General features: G+C 42.6%; 1 protein-coding gene and 2 gene segments (V, D, J or C); 2 read left to right on the plus strand and 1 right to left on the minus strand.

Annotated features, from left to right (window-relative positions):
• The first annotated feature begins 472 nt into the window (after positions 1-472).
• On the plus strand, positions 473-6,803 carry LOC134007905 (uncharacterized). The gene is made up of 7 exons (XM_062447622.1): positions 473-551; positions 704-1,037; positions 1,552-1,588; positions 2,075-2,218; positions 2,435-2,758; positions 5,818-5,899; positions 6,035-6,803. The coding sequence occupies exons 1-7, from the start codon at positions 479-481 to the stop codon at positions 6,346-6,348; spliced, it is 1,308 nt and encodes a 435-aa protein (XP_062303606.1). The 5' UTR covers positions 473-478; the 3' UTR covers positions 6,349-6,803.
• A 3,197-nt stretch (positions 6,804-10,000) lies between these two features.
• Positions 10,001-10,561, plus strand: LOC134007290 (Ig kappa chain V region BS-5-like). The segment is given in 2 exon segments: positions 10,001-10,079; positions 10,209-10,561. Coding segments are annotated over 2 exon segments (426 nt in total).
• A 3,730-nt stretch (positions 10,562-14,291) lies between these two features.
• On the minus strand, positions 14,292-16,314 carry LOC134007484 (Ig kappa-b4 chain C region-like). The segment is given in 2 exon segments: positions 14,292-14,883; positions 15,911-16,314. A coding segment is annotated over 1 exon segment (246 nt).
• Positions 16,315-19,635: the final 3,321 nt, after the last annotated feature.

Consider the following 19,635-nt stretch of genomic DNA (forward strand, 5'->3'; position numbering starts at 1 on the left):
TCTGTACGGACCCCGAATGATTTTATAAATATCCAAATGGCCCTTGGCAGAAAAAAGGTTCCCCACCCCTGATGTAGACTAACAGGAAGCTTTGCTAGAGTCCCCTTGTCACTGTCAATAGTGGAATCTGAAAAACACTTATACTTGTTCTACATTCATTTGTGGAGTGTGGTATAAGGAGTCTTTGAGACATTGATTTAATGATTTAAAGGAGAACAGCTTTCACTGCAGGAGTCTGAGTTACAGTGTTCTGGACTCACACACTGAAGTACCCATACTGACCACTAGAGAGAGACATACTGTGGTTTTTGAGACATCAAGCCTCAGTTCACACATCTCTTCAACTACAGTTTCTCTGTGGGTCCTAAAAGGCTGTCTGTACAGAGAGGACACTTTGCATAGGCAGCACATGCTTCAGTGGTCTGGGAGTGTTTATAGTCCTGTGAGTTTAACACCTCATGACTGAGAGCTGTCCTTCATGACAACAGAACCCACAACAACCATGACTCTGATCACCATCTTCATCTGGACTCTAGCTGTCTACATACAGGGTAAGAGACTTCTGTCATGTAGGAGATAAAGAATTTGATCAATTTCAGTATTACCTCTAATGTGAACTGTTTTTTGCAATGTGTATGCTTTGTATTATCAATATATAACCTTAATATGTATTTTTCCTTTCATGTTCTCTTTTCACACCCAGAGTCCAGAGGACAGATCACTGTGACTCAGACTCCTGCAGTGAAAGCTGTTCTCCCAGGACAGACCGTCTCTCTGCAGTGTAAAACCAGCAGTGATGTGTATCAAGCAGGAACCTCTACCCCCCGTCTAGCCTGGTACCTCCAGAGACCTGGAGAAGCTCCTAAACTCCTCATTTACAACGCTAAAACACTTCAGTCTGGGACTCCATCTAGATTCGGTGGTACAGGATCACATAGTGACTTCACTCTGACCATCAGTGGAGTCCAGGCTGAAGATGCAGGAGATTACTACTGTCAGAGTTTTCACTACCCTAACAGTGTGTACGTGTTCACACAGTGATACAGAGTCGTACAAAAACCTCCCCTCGTCAGACTGCACAGTGACTGCACTGCTACAGCTGAGACCTACTGCAGGTGCTGAGAGGGAAGAGACAGTGACATGGAACACTGACTGGTCTTTGTTACAATAAGCTGAATATATCAGTGATGCCAATTATGTCAACCATCCCACCCTCATGTCAAAGCAGTCTTGAAAACATTTCAGCTCATAACGTTTAGCTATAAAATGACTTATTGAAGAACAAAACATTAACTTTATATATATGTTTGAAACATATCTTCACTGACTGTCATTCACATTAAGTGTTCATCAGAGACTTATACATTCATCAGGCTGATCAACATCCTTTATAGTGAAAAATTACTGGACAGTAATTAAAGAAGTGTAACATGTTTTAAAAATACCACAATCATCCTAGTCAGCCTTCCTAATCATCATCATCAACACTATCATGATCAACTACCTTTCTGCCTCTGACAACATCACCGTCATGCTGAAACCGGCTCTCAGACCACAGGTGAAAGTCATCAAACTGGTTCAGAAGCAGGTACGTGTGTGTTTTGACACCACAGACTGGAATATGTTCAAGCAGGTAGCCACTTACAATGAACACACAGACATCCAGGAGTACACAGAGACCGTCACTGCATTCATCACCAAGTACACTGATGATGTCACACACGACAAAACCATCACCACCCGTGCTAACCCGAAGCCATGACTGACAGGAAACTTGTCCCGTGGCATCAGGAAGACCAAACAGCAATACGCTAAAATGATTACCAGACATTTCAGAGACAGCAGAGATACACAGAGTCTGTTGCAGGGTATCCAGGCCATCACAGACTACAAATCTCCACCACAGACCCAGTAACATCACTAAACAACCTCAATAACTTCTTTGGTCGCATTGAAGCACAAAACAACACACCAGATTGTTTGTCTGTCTACGGCCAGAGTGAAAAGATCTCTCTCCACGATCGATGCCCGCAAGTCAGCTGGTCCAGACAACATACCTGGTTGTGTACTGAAGTACTGTGCAGAGGAGCTCAAAGATGTCCTCACAGACATCTTCAACACCTCTCTGAGTCAGGCTGTTGTTCCCACGTGCTTCAAAGCCACCACCATTATTCCTGTGCCAAAGAAGTCACCTCCATCATGCTTCAATGACCAGGAGGTCAGTGCAATGGTGGTTGCACTGACCTCCATTATCATGAAATGCTTTGAGCGGCTAGTCATGCAGCACATCAAATCCATCCTCCCACCCTGCCCGGACCGTCTTCAATTTGCATATGGGACAAACTGCTCTACTGATGATGCAACATCATCTGCCCTCCACCCAGCCCCACACACCTGGACCTTAAGGGGTTGTATGTGAGAATGCTGTTCATAGATTTTCGTTCAGCATTCAACACCATTATCCCTCAGCAGCTTTTCTGGAAACTGGACCGGCTTGGAGTGCACATATGTCTGCATTTGGCTGCTGGACTTCTTCACTGGGAGACCACAAGCGGTACGGGTCAGCACCAACACATCCAGCACCATCATGCTGACCACAGGGGTCTACCAAGGATGTGTGCTCAGACCCCTGCTCTTCACCCTGCTGACACATGACTGCATGCTGAGGTACAGCACCAATCACCTCATCAAGTTTGCAGATGACACAAATGTAGTGGGACTCATCAGCAACAACTATGAGACAAACTACAGGAAGGAGGTGAGCCTACTGGCCAAGTGATGTAAGAATGACAACCTCTCTCTTTACACACAAGACTCCTGCAGTGAAAGCTGGTCTCCCAGGACAGACCGTCTCTCTGCAGTGTAAAACCAGCAGTGATGTGTATCAAGCAGGAACCTCTAATCCCTGTCTAGCCTGGTACCTCCAGAGACCTGGAGAAGCTCCCAAACTCCTTGTTTACTACGCTAAAACACTTCAGTCTGGGACTCCATCTAGATTCAGTGGTACAGGATCACATAGTGACTTCACTCTGGCCATCAGTGGAGTCCAGGCTGAAGATGGAGGAGATTACTACTGTCAGAGTGAACACTACACTAACAGTGTGTACGTGTTCACACAGTGATACAGAGCCGTACAAAAACCTCCCTCGATCAGACTGCACAGTGACTGCACTGCTACAGCTGAGACCTACTGCAGCTGCTGAGAGGGAAGAGAAAGTGACATGGAACACTGACTGGTCTTTGTCACACTGAGCTGAATATATCAGTGGTGTTCATTGTAATATTTGTGTAAATAACCAGGCAGGAGACGGGAGTACGGTTTGTGTCGTTTAGTCAAACCACAAAACCCCGTGAACACTACTTCTTCTTCCTCAATAATAATCTGATGCTTGTTCATCTCAGAGTGTGCAGGTGACATCCTGATGACCCAGAGTTCTGCAGCGGTGTCAGTCTAGCCTGGAGATCCTGCCACTCTCAGCTGCAAAGCCAGCAGTAACATCAATGATGACCTAGCCTGGTACCATCACAAACCTGGACAAGCTCCCAAATCAGCTTTAATGAGGCCTTTATATCAGGCAGGTATCATTATATCAACATCCAGGCTGAAGATGCAAGAAATTACTACTGTCAGCAGATTACTACTGTAGCTTTCCCGTTCACACAGTGAAATACATCCATACAAAAACCTCCCCAACCCTTGAGGAATCACTACTGTCTCCTCACTGTCTCATGTCTCAAGCCTAAAGTCATTTAAATAGAACTAAGTCATGTAGCGGACCGTACATTGTACAGGATGAGGGAGAGGTGAACAGAGCAATGCAGACTCCAAATTGCAAAAAATAAATAGCTTTATTAAAGTACAAAAGATAGTGCTGTCCTTATAAAAGTCCTGACCCCTAACCATCCAGCCCAACTAAACACACCTCATTAAAATAGACCCTAACACCAACCCCAACTATCATAGTCCAGAGTTAATATGACTCCTCACTTCTGTGGTTTCCCTACCAACAATGAGGGCAGGGGAAATGTGGTGACCACTGAACTGGGGGAAGAGGGAGGTCGAGAAGTGAGGCGTGAGTTAGGAGCAGTGTTCCGATTAAAGCATCAAATACCCTTTTGTCTGCTAAACTGCTGCACTAGTTAACACTTGACCGGTGGAGACCTCACCCTCACTGTTATTGTAACTGTTAGTTGTTCCTTTGTATTCTCTAATCCTGATATCTTCTCTCTGTCACCCCTGAGCTGTCAACATCTGCCTGGTCGCCGGTCTGCCAATGTTGGAGTTAGTCACCAAGTGGACATCGGTCTCCTTTGACGGACAACAGGGAGTTTTTGGCCCCTACCTGTCCATCTACCTGGCTGTCCTGTAAAGCCATGTGAAAACATTTGCAAACTCTGAGCACTGAGTTGAACTTTGGATGTCTGTACTCCTGATGCATGACTATGTTTAGCGTTCTGCACCTCTCTTTCACCAACAATCTCTGGAGGAGGGGATCCCTCACCAAATTGTTCCTCCCAAGGTTTCTTCCATTTTTCTCAGTGAGTTTTACTGGGAGTTTTTTTTGTCTTCCTTGAGAGTTTAGGTTGGTTGAGGGGCAGTTCTATGGGCAAATGTGAAGCCCTCTGTGACATTGCTTGTAAAAAGAAATATATTACATTTTTGGGATCCGGTTGTCAAATCGCTGGCCACAATCAACCTCCTCTCTCCACGACTCACACAAAACTCTCTTTTTCTCCCTCTCACTCCCTCCTCATATTCTACCTCTCCTACGCACCTCTCGTAGTCCTCAATCATCTATGAGCCAATTGTCTTTATTTGGGCAGATAGACTCCGTTCATCACAGAAAAGTCTGCAACATGACCTATGACCTTGGTGCAACAGGAGCCAAGCCTAAATGAAAAATCTTACTATCTATGTATCAATATAATACAGTATAACAAGCTATCTTCTTGTGAAAGAAATTGGATTTCCTATGTACTTATGTTATTCACAAATCAATAGAACTAGTCATTGTATACTAGTTAATATGTTCTCATGTATGTTTACTATTGATAAGAGTAGATTGTGTCTATTTGTCAGGTTGAATATATGTCCAGGGTCAGGAGAAATTACTGGGTAAACGTCCCTTGATATGACTGCGGGGAGGGCACCATCTTTTATCTCTCTCTTAGGTACTCCGTTAATGAAGAGAAAACTTTCTTCATCATTCTTCTCAAATGATTTACCTTAAGTTCTTAATGAGGATTGACAAATACTTTGTGAATTTACTTTGCACAGCATTTCATTCCTTCGGTGTGTTTTCACGTTTTCTTTAAAGCCTCTTTACTTATAGTAATTGTCCTGTAATCAGACATTCTCTATCCTGCTGATAGTTAACATACAGACTAACAGGAAGATCTGCTGTTTGCTGACAAGAGTCCCCCTGTCACTGTCAATAGTGCGATCTGAAAAGCACTTCTCCTTGTTCTACATTCATTTGTGGAGTGTGGTATGATATAATTAGCGAGACATTAATTTAATGATTTAAAGGAGAACAGCTTTCACTGGAGGAGTTTGAGTTACAGTGTTCTGTCTTCTGGACTCAACTATGTTAACCCACTCACAGACTGAAGTACCGACATTGACCACTAGAGACAAACACTGTCATTATTGAGAAACAGCATCAAGCCTCAGTTCACACATCTCTTCAACTACAGTTTCTCTGTGGGTCCAAGAAAGTCTGTCTGTACAGAGAGGACACTTTGCATAGACAGCACATGCTTCAGTGGTCTGGGAGTGTTTATAGTCCTGTGAGTTTAACACCTCATGACTGAGAGCTGTCCTTCATGACAACAGAACCCACAACAACCATGACTCTGATCACCATCTTCATCTGGACTCTAGCTGTCTACATACAGGGTAAGAAAGTTCTGTCATGTAACAGAATTTGATCAATTTCAGTATTATCTCTAATGTTAACCGTTTTCTGCAATGCATATGCTTTGTATTATCAAGATGTATCCTTAATATTTGTTTTTCCTTTTTCATATCCAGAGTCCAGAGGGCAGTACACTCTCACTCAGAGTCCTGCAGTGAAAGCTGTTCCTGCAGAAGAAACAGTCTCCATAGCCTGTAGAGTTAGTAGTCCTGTGTACGGTAATAATCTAGCCTGGTACCTCCAGAGACCTGGAGAAGCTCCTAAACTCCTCATTTACTACGCTACACCACTTCAGTCTGGGACTCCATCTAGATTCAGTGGTACAGGATCACATAGTGACTTCACTCTGACCATCAGTGGAGTCCAGGCTGAAGATGCAGGAGATTACTACTGTCAGAGTTACCACAGTGGTGACGTGTTCACACAGTGATACAGAGCCGTACAAAAACCTCCCTCAGTCAGACTGCACAGTGACTGCACTGCTACAGCTGAGACCTACTGCAGGTGCTGAAGGGGAAGAGACAGTGACATGGAACACTGGTCAGTAGAGGTCTCATGAAACATCAAATCACATACTGTACACATCCCTCTGTCTCTCCCTGAAAACAAAGATGATGATGTCGACAATTGTAATGATAATGGTGATAGTCATCATAATCAACATGATATTAATGTACATTCCATGATTGTCAGGGGTTTCATCACATCACAGTTGATCTTTACTGACCTGTGATCTACAAGGGTAGTATCCAGCTGAGAGTGATAAACATTCACGAATGTACTAAATGCATACTTTCTCAATTCAGAGTAATACGTGGAAACTATTTGCCTTGTCTGTATAAGACACGGCTCCAAACCCAGACTTCAAAACAAACTTCCCTACAGTGCATCAAAGTGAAGAATGATCCTAATCCTTATCAGCACCTCAGTGATGACTAGTCCAACAGGATGCACTGCAGGGAGTCTAGTCACTATTATTCACTCACGGTAGCATCAGACCGTTAATCAGGCAACACAACATTGTAACACTGGTGAGAGTCTCTGGAACATTTGCATATAAAGGTTGTGTTGTTTGCGTAGTCAGCAGTGTTTATAGCCATGCCTGTCCAACACTCGTCACTCACTGGATCAGAACCTCAAGACAGCCATGTCATTAAGTTCCCTGTCCATCGTAGTACTGGCCATGCTCTCCAAGGGTAAGATATTTTGAATGGGATCTTACTGAACTTATATTCACTCTGCAAAAAAACTAAATCTGCATTCAGGACCTTAAAGATCAGGAAGTTTACAATTAACACGAAGGCTGTTTCTGTTGATTTGTATTCTTTCTTCTTCCTCAATAATAATCTGATGCTTGTTCATCTCAGGGTGTGCAGGTGACATCCTGATGACCCAGAGTCCTGCAGCGGTGTCGGCCCAGTCTGGAGATTCTGCCACTCTCAGCTGCAAAGCCAGCAGTAACATCGATGATGACCTAGCCTGGTACAAGCTCCTAAATTGATCATCAACTTTGCTGATACCTTTACATCAGGCAGGTATCATGGCACCGGATAAAATATTGATTGTTGATTGATGATCAATAACATCCAGGCTGAGGATGCAGGAGATTACTACTGTCAGCAGAACAAAACCAACCCGTTCACACAGTGAAATACAGCCGTACAACAACCTTCCCAAGCTATGAGGAAGTACTCTCCCTGCATCACATCTGCTTTCTGGAGTGTAGCTCACCTGTTTAAACAACAATTACTGTACCATTATCTTCAATAACAAAAATGCTACAAGATGACCACTGAAGGTTTTCTGTTTGTGTGTTTTCCATTAAGGGAACTTAATAAAAAGGTAGAATGAGGATATGTACGGTATATGTATGATAACTCATAGGAAACCATCACCAGTAGCCAAGAATAAACTTGCATGCTCATGTAAAGAATTACAGATGTTTATTAGTACAGGTGTAGTGACCTTTTGTCTCTTCCTTCTGGTGACCGACTTGAAATTCTGTTCAATTACTGACCATCCTCGCCATACAGCAATAAAATATGAATGTCTTGAAGTGGAGTAGGATAAACTCAACTTTTTACTTCCATAGTAAAGAAAATGTCAAGCAGGTCTTAAAATAAAAAGATAAAGGCTTTGTTAACAGTGTACACTACAGCATAGCAAAACAGACGCAAGAAGCTGTTGCCTCCAATCAGCCACACCTGGCTCTCTTCTAGACAAATACTCTAGAAGAGTATTACCCTCCAGGCCTGTAGAGGGTGCAAGCATTAAGTAAAAGGTAACAGAATAAAAGGTTTACAGATAGGTTACAGATTGATTTATATACACTGAAGTAACAAATACACAGTTTCCATAGAATATGTCCTTTTAGGGTACAGCTTAAGATTGTTTTTACAGTGTACTTCTATCCTTGAAAGGGTGTACCATGCGTGGCAATCAAACTGAGACCCTTAAGTGTAGCGTAGCCAGATCAGAGGAGTTGGACGAAGGAAATCAAGTTTGCACAGCTGTGCATTTAATGAATAATGAAAAACACAAGGAATACTCAGGTCTCCGTCTTTAGTAGAATCGTTGTCATTGGAGGTTGTTTTCCTCTGCCTCAGGAAGCCTTGCTTCTCTGGGATGTATCGGCTTACTCTTGCACAGTGACATAGAAATAACAGGTCAGTTCAGGGTCTTCGTTCCTTGGTGCCACACTCCACCTGTCACCCATCTGTCCTCAGGTATTACTCTCTCCCTCTGACCTGCTGTGTCTCCGCTTTTGTAGGCAGAGAGGCTGTTGAGGGAATGAGGTGCAGCTTTACTATTCCTGAGCTGAGGAGAGGGAAACTTGAGGGGTGCTGAACTTGGAGAGCTTGGGTGCTGGGTGGAGGTGGTGTGTCTGGTGCTGAAGGCACCAAGGGAGCTCAGTCTCAGTGGGGTTGCTGCACATGTCAACATCTTAACTCATCATGTACTATAAGTCTCTACTGTCTCCTCACTGGATCAAGCTGGAAGCCTTGTGTCATTTAAATAGAACTAAGTAAAGTCTGATACATGATCTATGACCTTTTTGATAAAGGGATATAAGCCTAACTGAAACATCTCACTATCATTGTATCAATATAATTAACAAGCTACAGGATACTCTTTTCAAAATTACTTACTTGAAGTTCTTAAGGAGTACTACACAGATTTTGTAATTCATTTTTTATAGTATATGATTTGTAAAGTCTGCCAGTTTTCTTTAAAGCCTCTTTACTTACAGGAATTGTTCTGTGCTCAGCTTATCTCTATCCTGCTCATTTATAACATGTAACAGGAAGCTTTGCTAGAGTCCCCTTGTCACTGTCAAGAGTGGAATCTGAAAAGCACTTATACTTGTTCTACATTCATTTGTGGAGTGTGGTATAATGAGTGTTTGAGTTTGTGGTATAATGATTAGTTTGTGTTTGTGGTATAATGAATACAAAAGCCTCCCTCAGTCAGACTGCACAGTGACTGGGAAGAGACAGTGACATGGAACACTGACTGGCCTTTGTAACATTGAGTTGAATACATGCTCATAATGTCAACCATCCCACCCTCATGTCAAAGCATTCTTTAAGACACTTCAGCATGTTAAGTTGCACATACTATCAAATTACATATAAAAAAACAAAGTAATCTTAATTGATTGGTTTGAAACCTGTTCTCACTGACTGTGAGGCTGTTATAAATTCAACAGGACACAGAGCAGAATATTATCATTGCTGTTATTACTAAACAACAGGTAACTCATACTGAATATGACACTGGAGACTAAAGGAGGTCAACTGTGACGTGACATACAAATTATTGTAAGTTTAAAATAAATCACAATCGTAATCAGCCCTCATGATTGTCACAGTACCAACACTGACCACTAGAGAGAGACAGAGACTGTCATTATTGCAACACAGCATCAAGCCTCAGTTCACACATCTCTTCAACTACAGTTTCTCTGTGGGTCCAAGAAAGTCTGTCTGTACAGAGAGGACACTTTGCATAGGCAGCACATGCTTCAATGGTCTGGGAGTGTTTATAGTCCTGTGAGTTTAACACCTCATGACTGAGAGCTGTCCTTCATGACAACAGAACCCACAACAACCATGACTCTGATCACCATCTTCATCTGGACTCTAGCTGTCTACATACAGGGTAAGAGAGATCTATGAAACACAATTTATTCAAACAGCTCAAACGACGGATGATTAAATGATGTCCTCCTGTTAATTGAGTTAAAATAGATGCTTTTGTATGGTAATAACATTCTCTTTTCACCCATAGAGTCCAGAGGACAGATCACTGTGACTCAGACTCCTGCAGTGAAAGCTGTTCTCCCAGAACAGACAGTCTCTCTGCAGTGTAAAACCAGCAGTGATGTGTATGGAGATTGTTACAATGGTCAATCATGGAGTCACCAGTGTCTAGCGTGGTACCTCCAGAAACCTGGAGAACAACCCAGACTCCTGATCCACACTGTTAAAACCCTCCAGACTGGGACTCCATCTAGATTCAGTGGTGGTGGCTCTGGGAGTGACTTCACTCTGACCATCAGTGGAGTCCAGGCTGAAGATGCAGGAGATTACTACTGTCAGAGTTTACACTACCCTAACAGTGTGTACGTGTTCACACAGTGATACAGAGCCGTACAAAAACCTCCCTCAGTCAGACTGCACAGTGACTGCACTGCTACAGCTGAGACCTACTGCAGGTGCTGAGAGGGAAGAGAAAGTGACATGGAACACTGACTGGTCTTTGTTAAACTGAGCTGAATATATCAGTGGTGTTCATTGTCAAATGTGTGTATTTGTGTGTGGAGAAACGGTTTGTGTCGTTTAGTCAAACCACAAAACCCATTGAACACTACAACCTGGCCAATAGTGCGCAGGTGCACGTCCTATTAGTCCTATTAGGGAGTACAACGCTACTTAGGAATGATTGGCCGGACCTGATGTTTCCTCCAGTATCACACTGACTCTTATTGAGAGACTTGTTGCTCTTGTTGGTTAGTTGTAACTGACTTAAAACTATTGTACTCGCTGTGAAATATATTTTTGTTGCTTGCTTTTTTCCACAGGTACACCCTTGCACTTTTGAGGTTCATGTTGTTTAATTGTAACTTGTTGAACTACATGCTCTTATGGTTCTTCCCTTTGGGACTTATTTGGTTTTCCCAATCTATGTTTCATGTTTTGGCTGCACGCAATGTTTGGGGCTATCTCATTGTTATGATCAGTGACCTATGCACTTTTGTAAAGCTCTCTCTTGGAAGTCGCTTTGGATAAAAGCGTCTGCTAAATGCATAAATGTAATGTAAATGTATTAGGTGTTAGGTAACATAACACTGCTGTACTACATTACTGCTTAGCAACAGTATAGTAACTAATATAAACAGATGTAGTTAACAGATATTACATTCATATGTCAACTCACCCACTCTCATGTCACAGCAGTCCTGAAAACTTTTAGGCTCATAACGTTTAGATATGAAATGACTTATAGAAGAACAAAACATTATCTTTATATATCTTTTTTAAAACATGTCTCCACTGACTCTCTCATTCAGACTTAGTGTTCATCAGAGACTGTTATACATTCATCAGGCTGGTAAACATCCCTGATACTGAATAATAACTGGACAGTAATTTAAAAAGTGTAACCTGTTTTAAAAATACCACAATCATCCTAGTCAGCCTTCCTAATTATCTTCATCATACCTATCATGATCAACTACCTTTCTGCCTCTGTCATCTGTCTCACTGAAACCTCAAATCTGGCCTCACCACACACTAATCCACACTCTGTCATCATATTAACCAGTCATAAACTCTTGTGTTTTCGACATCAGATCACATGGTCCTTGTCAGAACTCTCACATGAAGACATGAGAGGAAGTCACCACTTCCATTCCTGTGTTACATTCATCTCAGACAGGAGTTAGAGCCCCCTCCACTCCCCCATAGTAATGAAACCAGCCCCCCTACCTGGCCCAGTCCAGGGTATTTTAGATTAAACTGATTAGGTGACCTGTGATCTACATTGGTACTTCTTAGTGTAGTATCCAGCTGAGAGTGGTAAACATTCACAAATCTACTAAATGCACACTTTATCAATTCAAAGTAGTAAATATAAACTCTTTGCCTCGTCCATTTGTTCAGATACAGCTCCATAGTCAGATCTCTAAACAAACTTCCCTATAGTTCGTCAAAGTGAAGAATGATCCTAATCCTAATCAACACCTCATGAGCAATGACTAGTCCAACAGGATGCACTGCAGGGAGTCTAGTCACTATTATTCACTCACGGTAGCGTCAGACCGTCAATGGCACCACCAAGTTGCTAGTGTTTTCATGAGAGTAATGGCCTTTCTATCTGCCGAGAGAATTTTCAGCCATCTTGCTGGTCGCTGTCTACATCCCCCCCCCAGCTCCAACAACAGGATTGTTGATACAGGAAACAAGCCAAACTGAAACTCAATATAACTAACTAAGCTACAGGATATTCTTCTCAAATGATTGACTTGAAGTTCTTAAGGAGTGAAGCAGACTTTGTAACTCACTTTGTACAGTTTATGATTTGTTAAGTCTGCCAGTTTTCTTTAAAGCCTCTTCACAATATATTTTGGTAGGCATCGTTGGGTCTACTCAATGGAAGGAAGTTAAGGGCAATCACTTCTAGGGGGTAGGATACAGCAATGGGGTTCAAAGGGGTTCTTGGCTCTGCCCTATCCTTCTGTAAACTGCAGACTACACACCCAGATTGGAACTGTCGTACTTCCTCCTCCATTCATGTCTAGAAGGAGTGTTGCCGTGGGAGGGATAGGGTCCTCTCCGTTCCACCATGCGCAGCAGCCGAATGTTACTTTTCCCAGACCTCTCTGCACTTGGAAACAGGGCACACAACCTAGAAGCGCTGCTCACCAGTATTAAAGTCAATTACTTTGCGGCACAAAACACCATCATGTAAGGTTCATTTATTTCTCTGTTGAAGTAGCCGCTTAGCTTTCAGGGTCATTGATTTTCTTTCCAGAACGCTCAGCATGATCCCCATCTCTAAATCAGGGCTTGGCTGTCTAAGTCACCCTGCTGGGCAAACCTCCAGTCTTCTCCGAGGCAGAGGCTCTGATCCTCTTCCGGGCTGTGGGGAACATAGAAAGTGCATCTGCATTGGAATTTTCCTTGCCAGGACAACATTTTACTTCAAAGTCAAATGAGGTCATCTGGGCCGCCCACCTCTGCTCCACAGCACCAAGCTTTGCAGTCTTCAAATGGGCCACTCGGTTGTAGCCGTAAACTACACAACAGCTGCAAAAACTATATGGCCTTTGACACATATGATTTGTTAAGTTTTCAAGCGTCTTTACTTATAGGAATTGTTCTGTGCCCAGCCATTATCTATCATGCACATTTCTAACGTAGATAAACTTGTCACAGTCATTGGTTGCATCTGAAAGCACTTCTACTTGTTCTACGTTCATATGGGGAATGTGGTCCAATATAATGAGTGTTTGAGACATTGATTTAATGATTTAAAGGAGAACAGCTTTCACTGGAGGAGTCTTGAGTTACAGGACTCTGGACTCTACGTTAACCCACTCACAGACTGAAGTACCGACACTGACCACTGGGGAGAGTGTCGTTTAGTCAAACCACAAAACCCTGTGAACACTACTTCTTCTTCCTCAATAATAATCTGATGCTTGTTCATCTCAGAGTGTGCCAGGGAGCTTGTGAGATGACTCACAAGCCCCCCCTCCTCTTCCCCCATATTAATGAAACCAGCCCCCCTCACACCTGGCCCAGGCCGGGGTATTTTAGACTCAACTCTTCAACTGTAGATTGGAGCTGTGGGAGTGAAACTGAGATTTGCATAGTCAGGGTGGCTGGTTCTGCTACTCCCAGAAAAGAGCAGCACTCTCACCAGATGCTCACCTGGCCCCAGGGGATTAAGAAAGATTATCACTTAATTATAAGATTATAAGGGTCCTACAGATTACGGACCCTTTGTATCACAGCAGAATTAATTAATGTCTTTAAAAAATTAAATCAAACGTTATTCAGACTGAATCAGATTTGGTTGAGTCTGTCCATAGTGTGTGAACACCACAATCTCATGTTATCATGGTGGTAAAATGTAAGCTCTCCTGTAAAGCTATATGTTTTGTCATGATGACAGGTAAAAATAAGTGACAATATATTGGATGGATATATCTACATTCAGTTAATGATAATCTATCATTCTTTTTTATTACTTTCATTATCTGACAACAATAGTGTGTTGTAATGAGATATTTTCAATGTACAATCCTATTTTTGGATTACTGCAATCAATATTCGTATGAATAAAGTCAAAATTCCGCAGTTTCAAGTTCAACAAGAAATCTTTATTGTCCAATAAAATAACAACATTCCAGCATCAAAGCAAAGCCAACTAACAGAGTGAATAGTGACCAAAAGCAGAACACGTCAACTTTAGCACTGATAACACCTCAGTCTACAAACAGCAGCGACACGTGGACTCTAACAAAGCTCCCTGTTAGTCTGCATGTGAGCCATCAGGAGGACAGAGAATGGCTGAGCACAGAACAGAGTCCCAGCAGAGGAAGCAGCCCCTCTCCACAGGGCTGTGTGAGCCTGGGGCTACTCAGAACACTGCTCTCTCTTCAGGGTGTGAGTGACCGTAGGCTGGGAGCTCTGGTGGGCCTCACAGGTCACCTCCAGCACCTTGGCCCACTCCTGGGCAGTGAGAGTCAGGGTGCTGCTCCAGCTGTACTGGCCGTCCTTCTCCAGGAGCCCCCTGCTGGCCTCCTGGCCCTTCTTGCTGCTCCCGTCCACCTGCCAGCTGAGTGTCCAGTCTGAGGGGAAGCCCTTGTTGGCCAGACACATCAGCGTGGCCGTACTCTTACTGGACAGTTCCTCACTGGAGGGGGGCAGCACCGTCAGGGTGGGGGCACGGTTGCCTGGAGACAAACACAATACGTCAGATTCCACAACTACACAGCAGTTTAAGAGATTGTCTTTGATGGCAGAGATGGACTTCTGCTATTTCAACCAACGACTCGAATCTTAGGATCAGTTTGAAAACATCAATAAGTTTTCATAGTGTCATCAAACCGAGTAATGCAATTTAATACATGAACATGAGTTAGTATATTGATATATAAGGAATCAAATGAAGGTGTTCTTTCAGGAAATGACAATGTCATTTCAGGTATAGGATGTAATAAATTGAGCCTGGCAAAATGTCTAAATCTACAGTGTATTTCATGAATTGACAAAATAGATATTAACATAAGTATAGATATCAAAATGAAAGGGCTTACATAACCAAAAACCACATGTCAAATCGTGTTAAATGATGAGAAAATCCACCCATGAACAAATGACTTTAACATAAAGCAAGAACACAAGAAACTTTGTGATCAAGCTGTTTTAAAGGATTCAATAGAAAGTAGATCAATGAAGAAAAAAAAAAAGTATGATCTCTAAGCTTGGAAGGGTCTAACCATACTGGTTTCAATAAAATTAAATACTAAATAGAAGTGAACACTGAAAGAAAAAAAAATCTCGACATTTCTATAAAAAAGCAGACACTCAAAAAGTTACATCCATTTAAGTCAAGTTTTTCACTTACTTCCAACATCAAGTCTGGTACCGCCACCAAATGTGTACCACAGTGATACAATCCCTATCACTGCCCGTACAAAAACCTCCCTCCTATTGCTGCTTAATTCACGGCTTCTTTAGACTTTAGTTAAGTTGTTTAAAAAGCAAGAATACTTCCTGAGTGATCCCTTTTAATAGCTACTTTAGTGAATAATGAAAAAACCTTTAAGTTTCACATTTATTTTCAATCAAAAATTCTGAAACGCAATGATTCAGAATTTTCATAATTGTTGAAAAAAAAAATTTTCGGAGAAGTGCCAGTTGATGTAAAGATCTATTAACACAAACAAAGAGAATATTCAATCTTTTTCAGATACTTACTTCCAACATCCAGTCTGGTGCCTCCACCAAAAGTCCACCACAGTGATTGACTCTGGTTAAGTCGCCGTACAAAAACCTCTGTGTGTTGTGATGCTGCAGCTCTACCAGAGCACACAGCTGCTGTCTGCTACAACCTGGACTCACAAAACACTGCACTGTAGTACAGCATACTACACAATCCTGCACTACACTCTCTTCAACAGCAGCTGAGGTTCTGTCTGCAACATCATGTGAGTTGGGTCCTTCTTGTATTCCTATTCCATGTTTCAGGACCTACTCTGGTGAACCTCTCATGTGTCGTCCTCATCAGAGTCCATGACAACAGAAGAGCCAGTCTCCAGCCTTAGATCCTCTGTTAGTATTCCTCCATATTGTCCACAGGCTAGAGAGCAGCTGGGACAGTGATCCATGTTGTATATTCCTTTATTCTACATGCTGATCCCAGACTTAACAGTGGGGGTGAAGTCACAGAGGACAGACTCCACTAGCAGAGAATCCCAGCAGCTGTATTTGACACAAGTGTTCACTGACTGATTTGAGGAACTTAGTCCAAGCATGAGTGAACAGGCTGCTGATAGCATACATCACCACATGAAGAAGATGAACTCTGCTTATAGTCTTGTCAGAATGACAGAAATGTCAACAATATTTTAGGCAGAAGGTTATTGACATCCTGAATGTGAGGATGCTGTTCATCGACTATTAGTACTCCGAAGGCTATGGGTGCTGAAAACAATTCACCGCCAGAAGAGTAGGTGGCGCTGCACTGCGATGCTAGCTAGGTTATGGAAAAGTCGGAGCAAATTTACAAATGAGCCGTTTCATCAATAAATAAGCACATTTTCAGCAACTACACTGCCCATTTCTCGTCACATTTTAATTCAGATGCTGATTTACATGTACTGTTTAGCTGAAATATGAATTGTAAAAACTTGCAATGGCGGTCAAAGGATTCTGTTTGTCTTGTTGGTCACGGCAACCCCGCCCCCGCCCCTGACGCAAGCGGTTCTTAATACGGACCAATCACAGCCAAGGGGTATCCGTAAAATGACGGACGGACGGATAGTTGGGAAAATCAGGAGGTGCACGTTGATGAAAAAAGTGTTTTTTCCGTCTCTTCATAAACGGAGTGACTAAGTTGAGTTGAGTTCTGGATTTTAATAAGTATTATCAATCTGCAGATTGGGAGAGAAAACCAGACCTCTGACAATAAATGACAACACAACACCAGGCTTAGGTCTCAATCATGTCTCTCTCAGCTCTGAAAGCCGGAGGACCATCTTTTATAGGGCACAGGAATGTAAACATAGATAGTGACAGTCAGGCAGTAATGACGTTACAACAGTCTCAGAGGAAGAGATTCACAGCTCCCAACACATGACCACTCAGACTAGAGAGATCATAGTTGGCGCTCTCCTTGTAGTCATGACAAAGGACGTTTACCCAGTACTTTCTCCTGATCACAAACATCTATTAACCCTGACACATAGACACAATCTACTCTTATTAATAGCAAGCTTACATGAGAACATACTAACTAGTATCCAATGACTAGTTATATTGATTAGTGAATAATGTAAGCACACCGGAAATCGCAATTTCTTCCACAACGTAGAGCTCTCCGAGGGGCTCTCCGAGGGCGTTACACATCGGAGAGGGCGTTCCCTGTGTCCGTCTCCGTGAAAACGGAGTAGTATAAATCGGCCTTAAGTCGCTTTGGATAAGAGTGTCTGCTAAATGACTAAATGTAAATGTGGAATATAGGAGGCGGCAGGAGGAGGAGCACGCACCCCTTCACATCAATGGATCCGAAGTGGAAAAGGTCAGCTGCTTCAGGTTCCTCGGGGTGAACATCAGCAATGATCTCACCTGGTCTGCTCACACGGACAAGGTGGTCAAAGCAGCTCGGAAACGCCTCTTCTTCTTGAGGAGACTGAAGAAGTTTGGCATGGACTCAGTCATCCTCACTAACTTTTACAGATGCACTATAGAGAGCATACTGACTGGTTGCATCACAGTGTGGTATGGGAGCTGCACAGACAGGGGCCGCAAGGCCCTACGTAGTGTGGCCCGGTCTGCTGAGTTCATCATCGGGAAGCCGATGATGAACCAGAACAGACCAAGAACAGACATTTAATCTGGAAAGGCAAGTTATTCAACTACACAATAGCACACAGAACAACAGGATGAATAGGTGTCCGGTATGTTAACGTAACACATTAACAGTTGTTCAGCTACAGCCAGCGAGTCCAACAAGGTACCGGTAAGCTAGTTCACCAAGCTCCCGATCTCATTCCACATCACTGAATCCATTGAATGCGGCTGTAGACGGTAATGTTTATCCGTTGGTTCATGTCAGTCAGTATGAATTAACATTTTAAAACATGTTAAATTATATATATTTTTATATGTAAGTCGCACCTGACTATAAATCGCAGGACCAGCCAAATTATGAAAAAAAAGTGCGATTTATAATCCGGAAAATACGGTATATGTTATGTTATGCCAGGTTGCTTTTCGTTGTCTTGTCCTAATAATTTCAGTTCCCAGTCTGACCTTGTGTTGTTCTGTGCATCTGACAATAAAAGACTTGAACTTGAATGTCTGACTGTCTTTCAACTTCTCAACACATTTAGGAATGATCCACTTATAATACATTAGACATGAATTACAAAGCACTCTTTGTATTCTTATTCAAAGATATTAATTTGTACAAATGTTTTCATGGTTACATTTAATATCCGTATAGACATACTTAACACTATTGAGGAGAAGGACATAATCATGTTCAGATCTCCAGGGAACATCCCCAGTAACTGAAATAGATACAGGACTTATTTGCATACTGAATGTATGAGCTTCAGTAGTCTGGGAGTGTTTATATGTGAGTACAACACTTCATGACTGAGAGCTGTTCTTCATATCATCAGAACCCACAACAATCATGACTTTGATTATCAGCGTTGTGTGGATCCTAACTCTTTTCATTCAGGGTAAGAAGTCAATGACATTCCTAAAAAAGGTGTTTAAGTATACTGTACAGATGCATGTCTTTTCAAAGTCAAAACATTTCAAATGTTGTCATGTTCAACATTGTGTTTAACAAGCTCTACGTTGTCTCTTTTGTTGAGTCCAGAGGACAGATCACTGTGACTCAGACTCCTGCAGTGACAGTTGTTCTCCCAGGACAGACAGTCTCTCTGCAGTGTATCCCCCAGTAGAGGGCGTAGTAGGCCTGTGTAAGTCCTCTGCCCTCTTACACATGTTTCAGATTTGACTTAGTTCTATTTAAATGACACAAGGCTTCCAGCTTGATACAGTGAGGAGACAGTAGAGACTGACAGTACATGATGAGTTAAGATGTTGATATGTGCGGCAACCTCACTGAGACTGAGCTCCCTTGGTGCCTTCAGCACCAGACACACCACCTCCACCCAGCACCCAAGCTCTCCATGTTCAGCACCAGACACACCACCTCCACCACTAAGTTTCCCTCTCCTCAGCTCATTGAGGAACAGCAACGCTGCACCTCATTCCCTTAACAGCCTCTCTGCCTACAAAAGCAGATACACAGCAAGACAGAGGGAGAAAGCACTACCTGAGAGAGGAAAGACAGGTGACAGGTGGATTGGGCACCAAGGAACGAAGACCCCGAACTGACCTGTTCTTGTCAGTGTACTCTGCGGAGTAAAGGCATCGCCAGGGTGACTAGCTGAAAATAATTT

This window comes from Osmerus eperlanus, chromosome 21 (assembly GCF_963692335.1).
Source record: "Osmerus eperlanus chromosome 21, fOsmEpe2.1, whole genome shotgun sequence".
Classification (NCBI taxonomy): Eukaryota; Metazoa; Chordata; class Actinopteri; order Osmeriformes; family Osmeridae; genus Osmerus; species Osmerus eperlanus.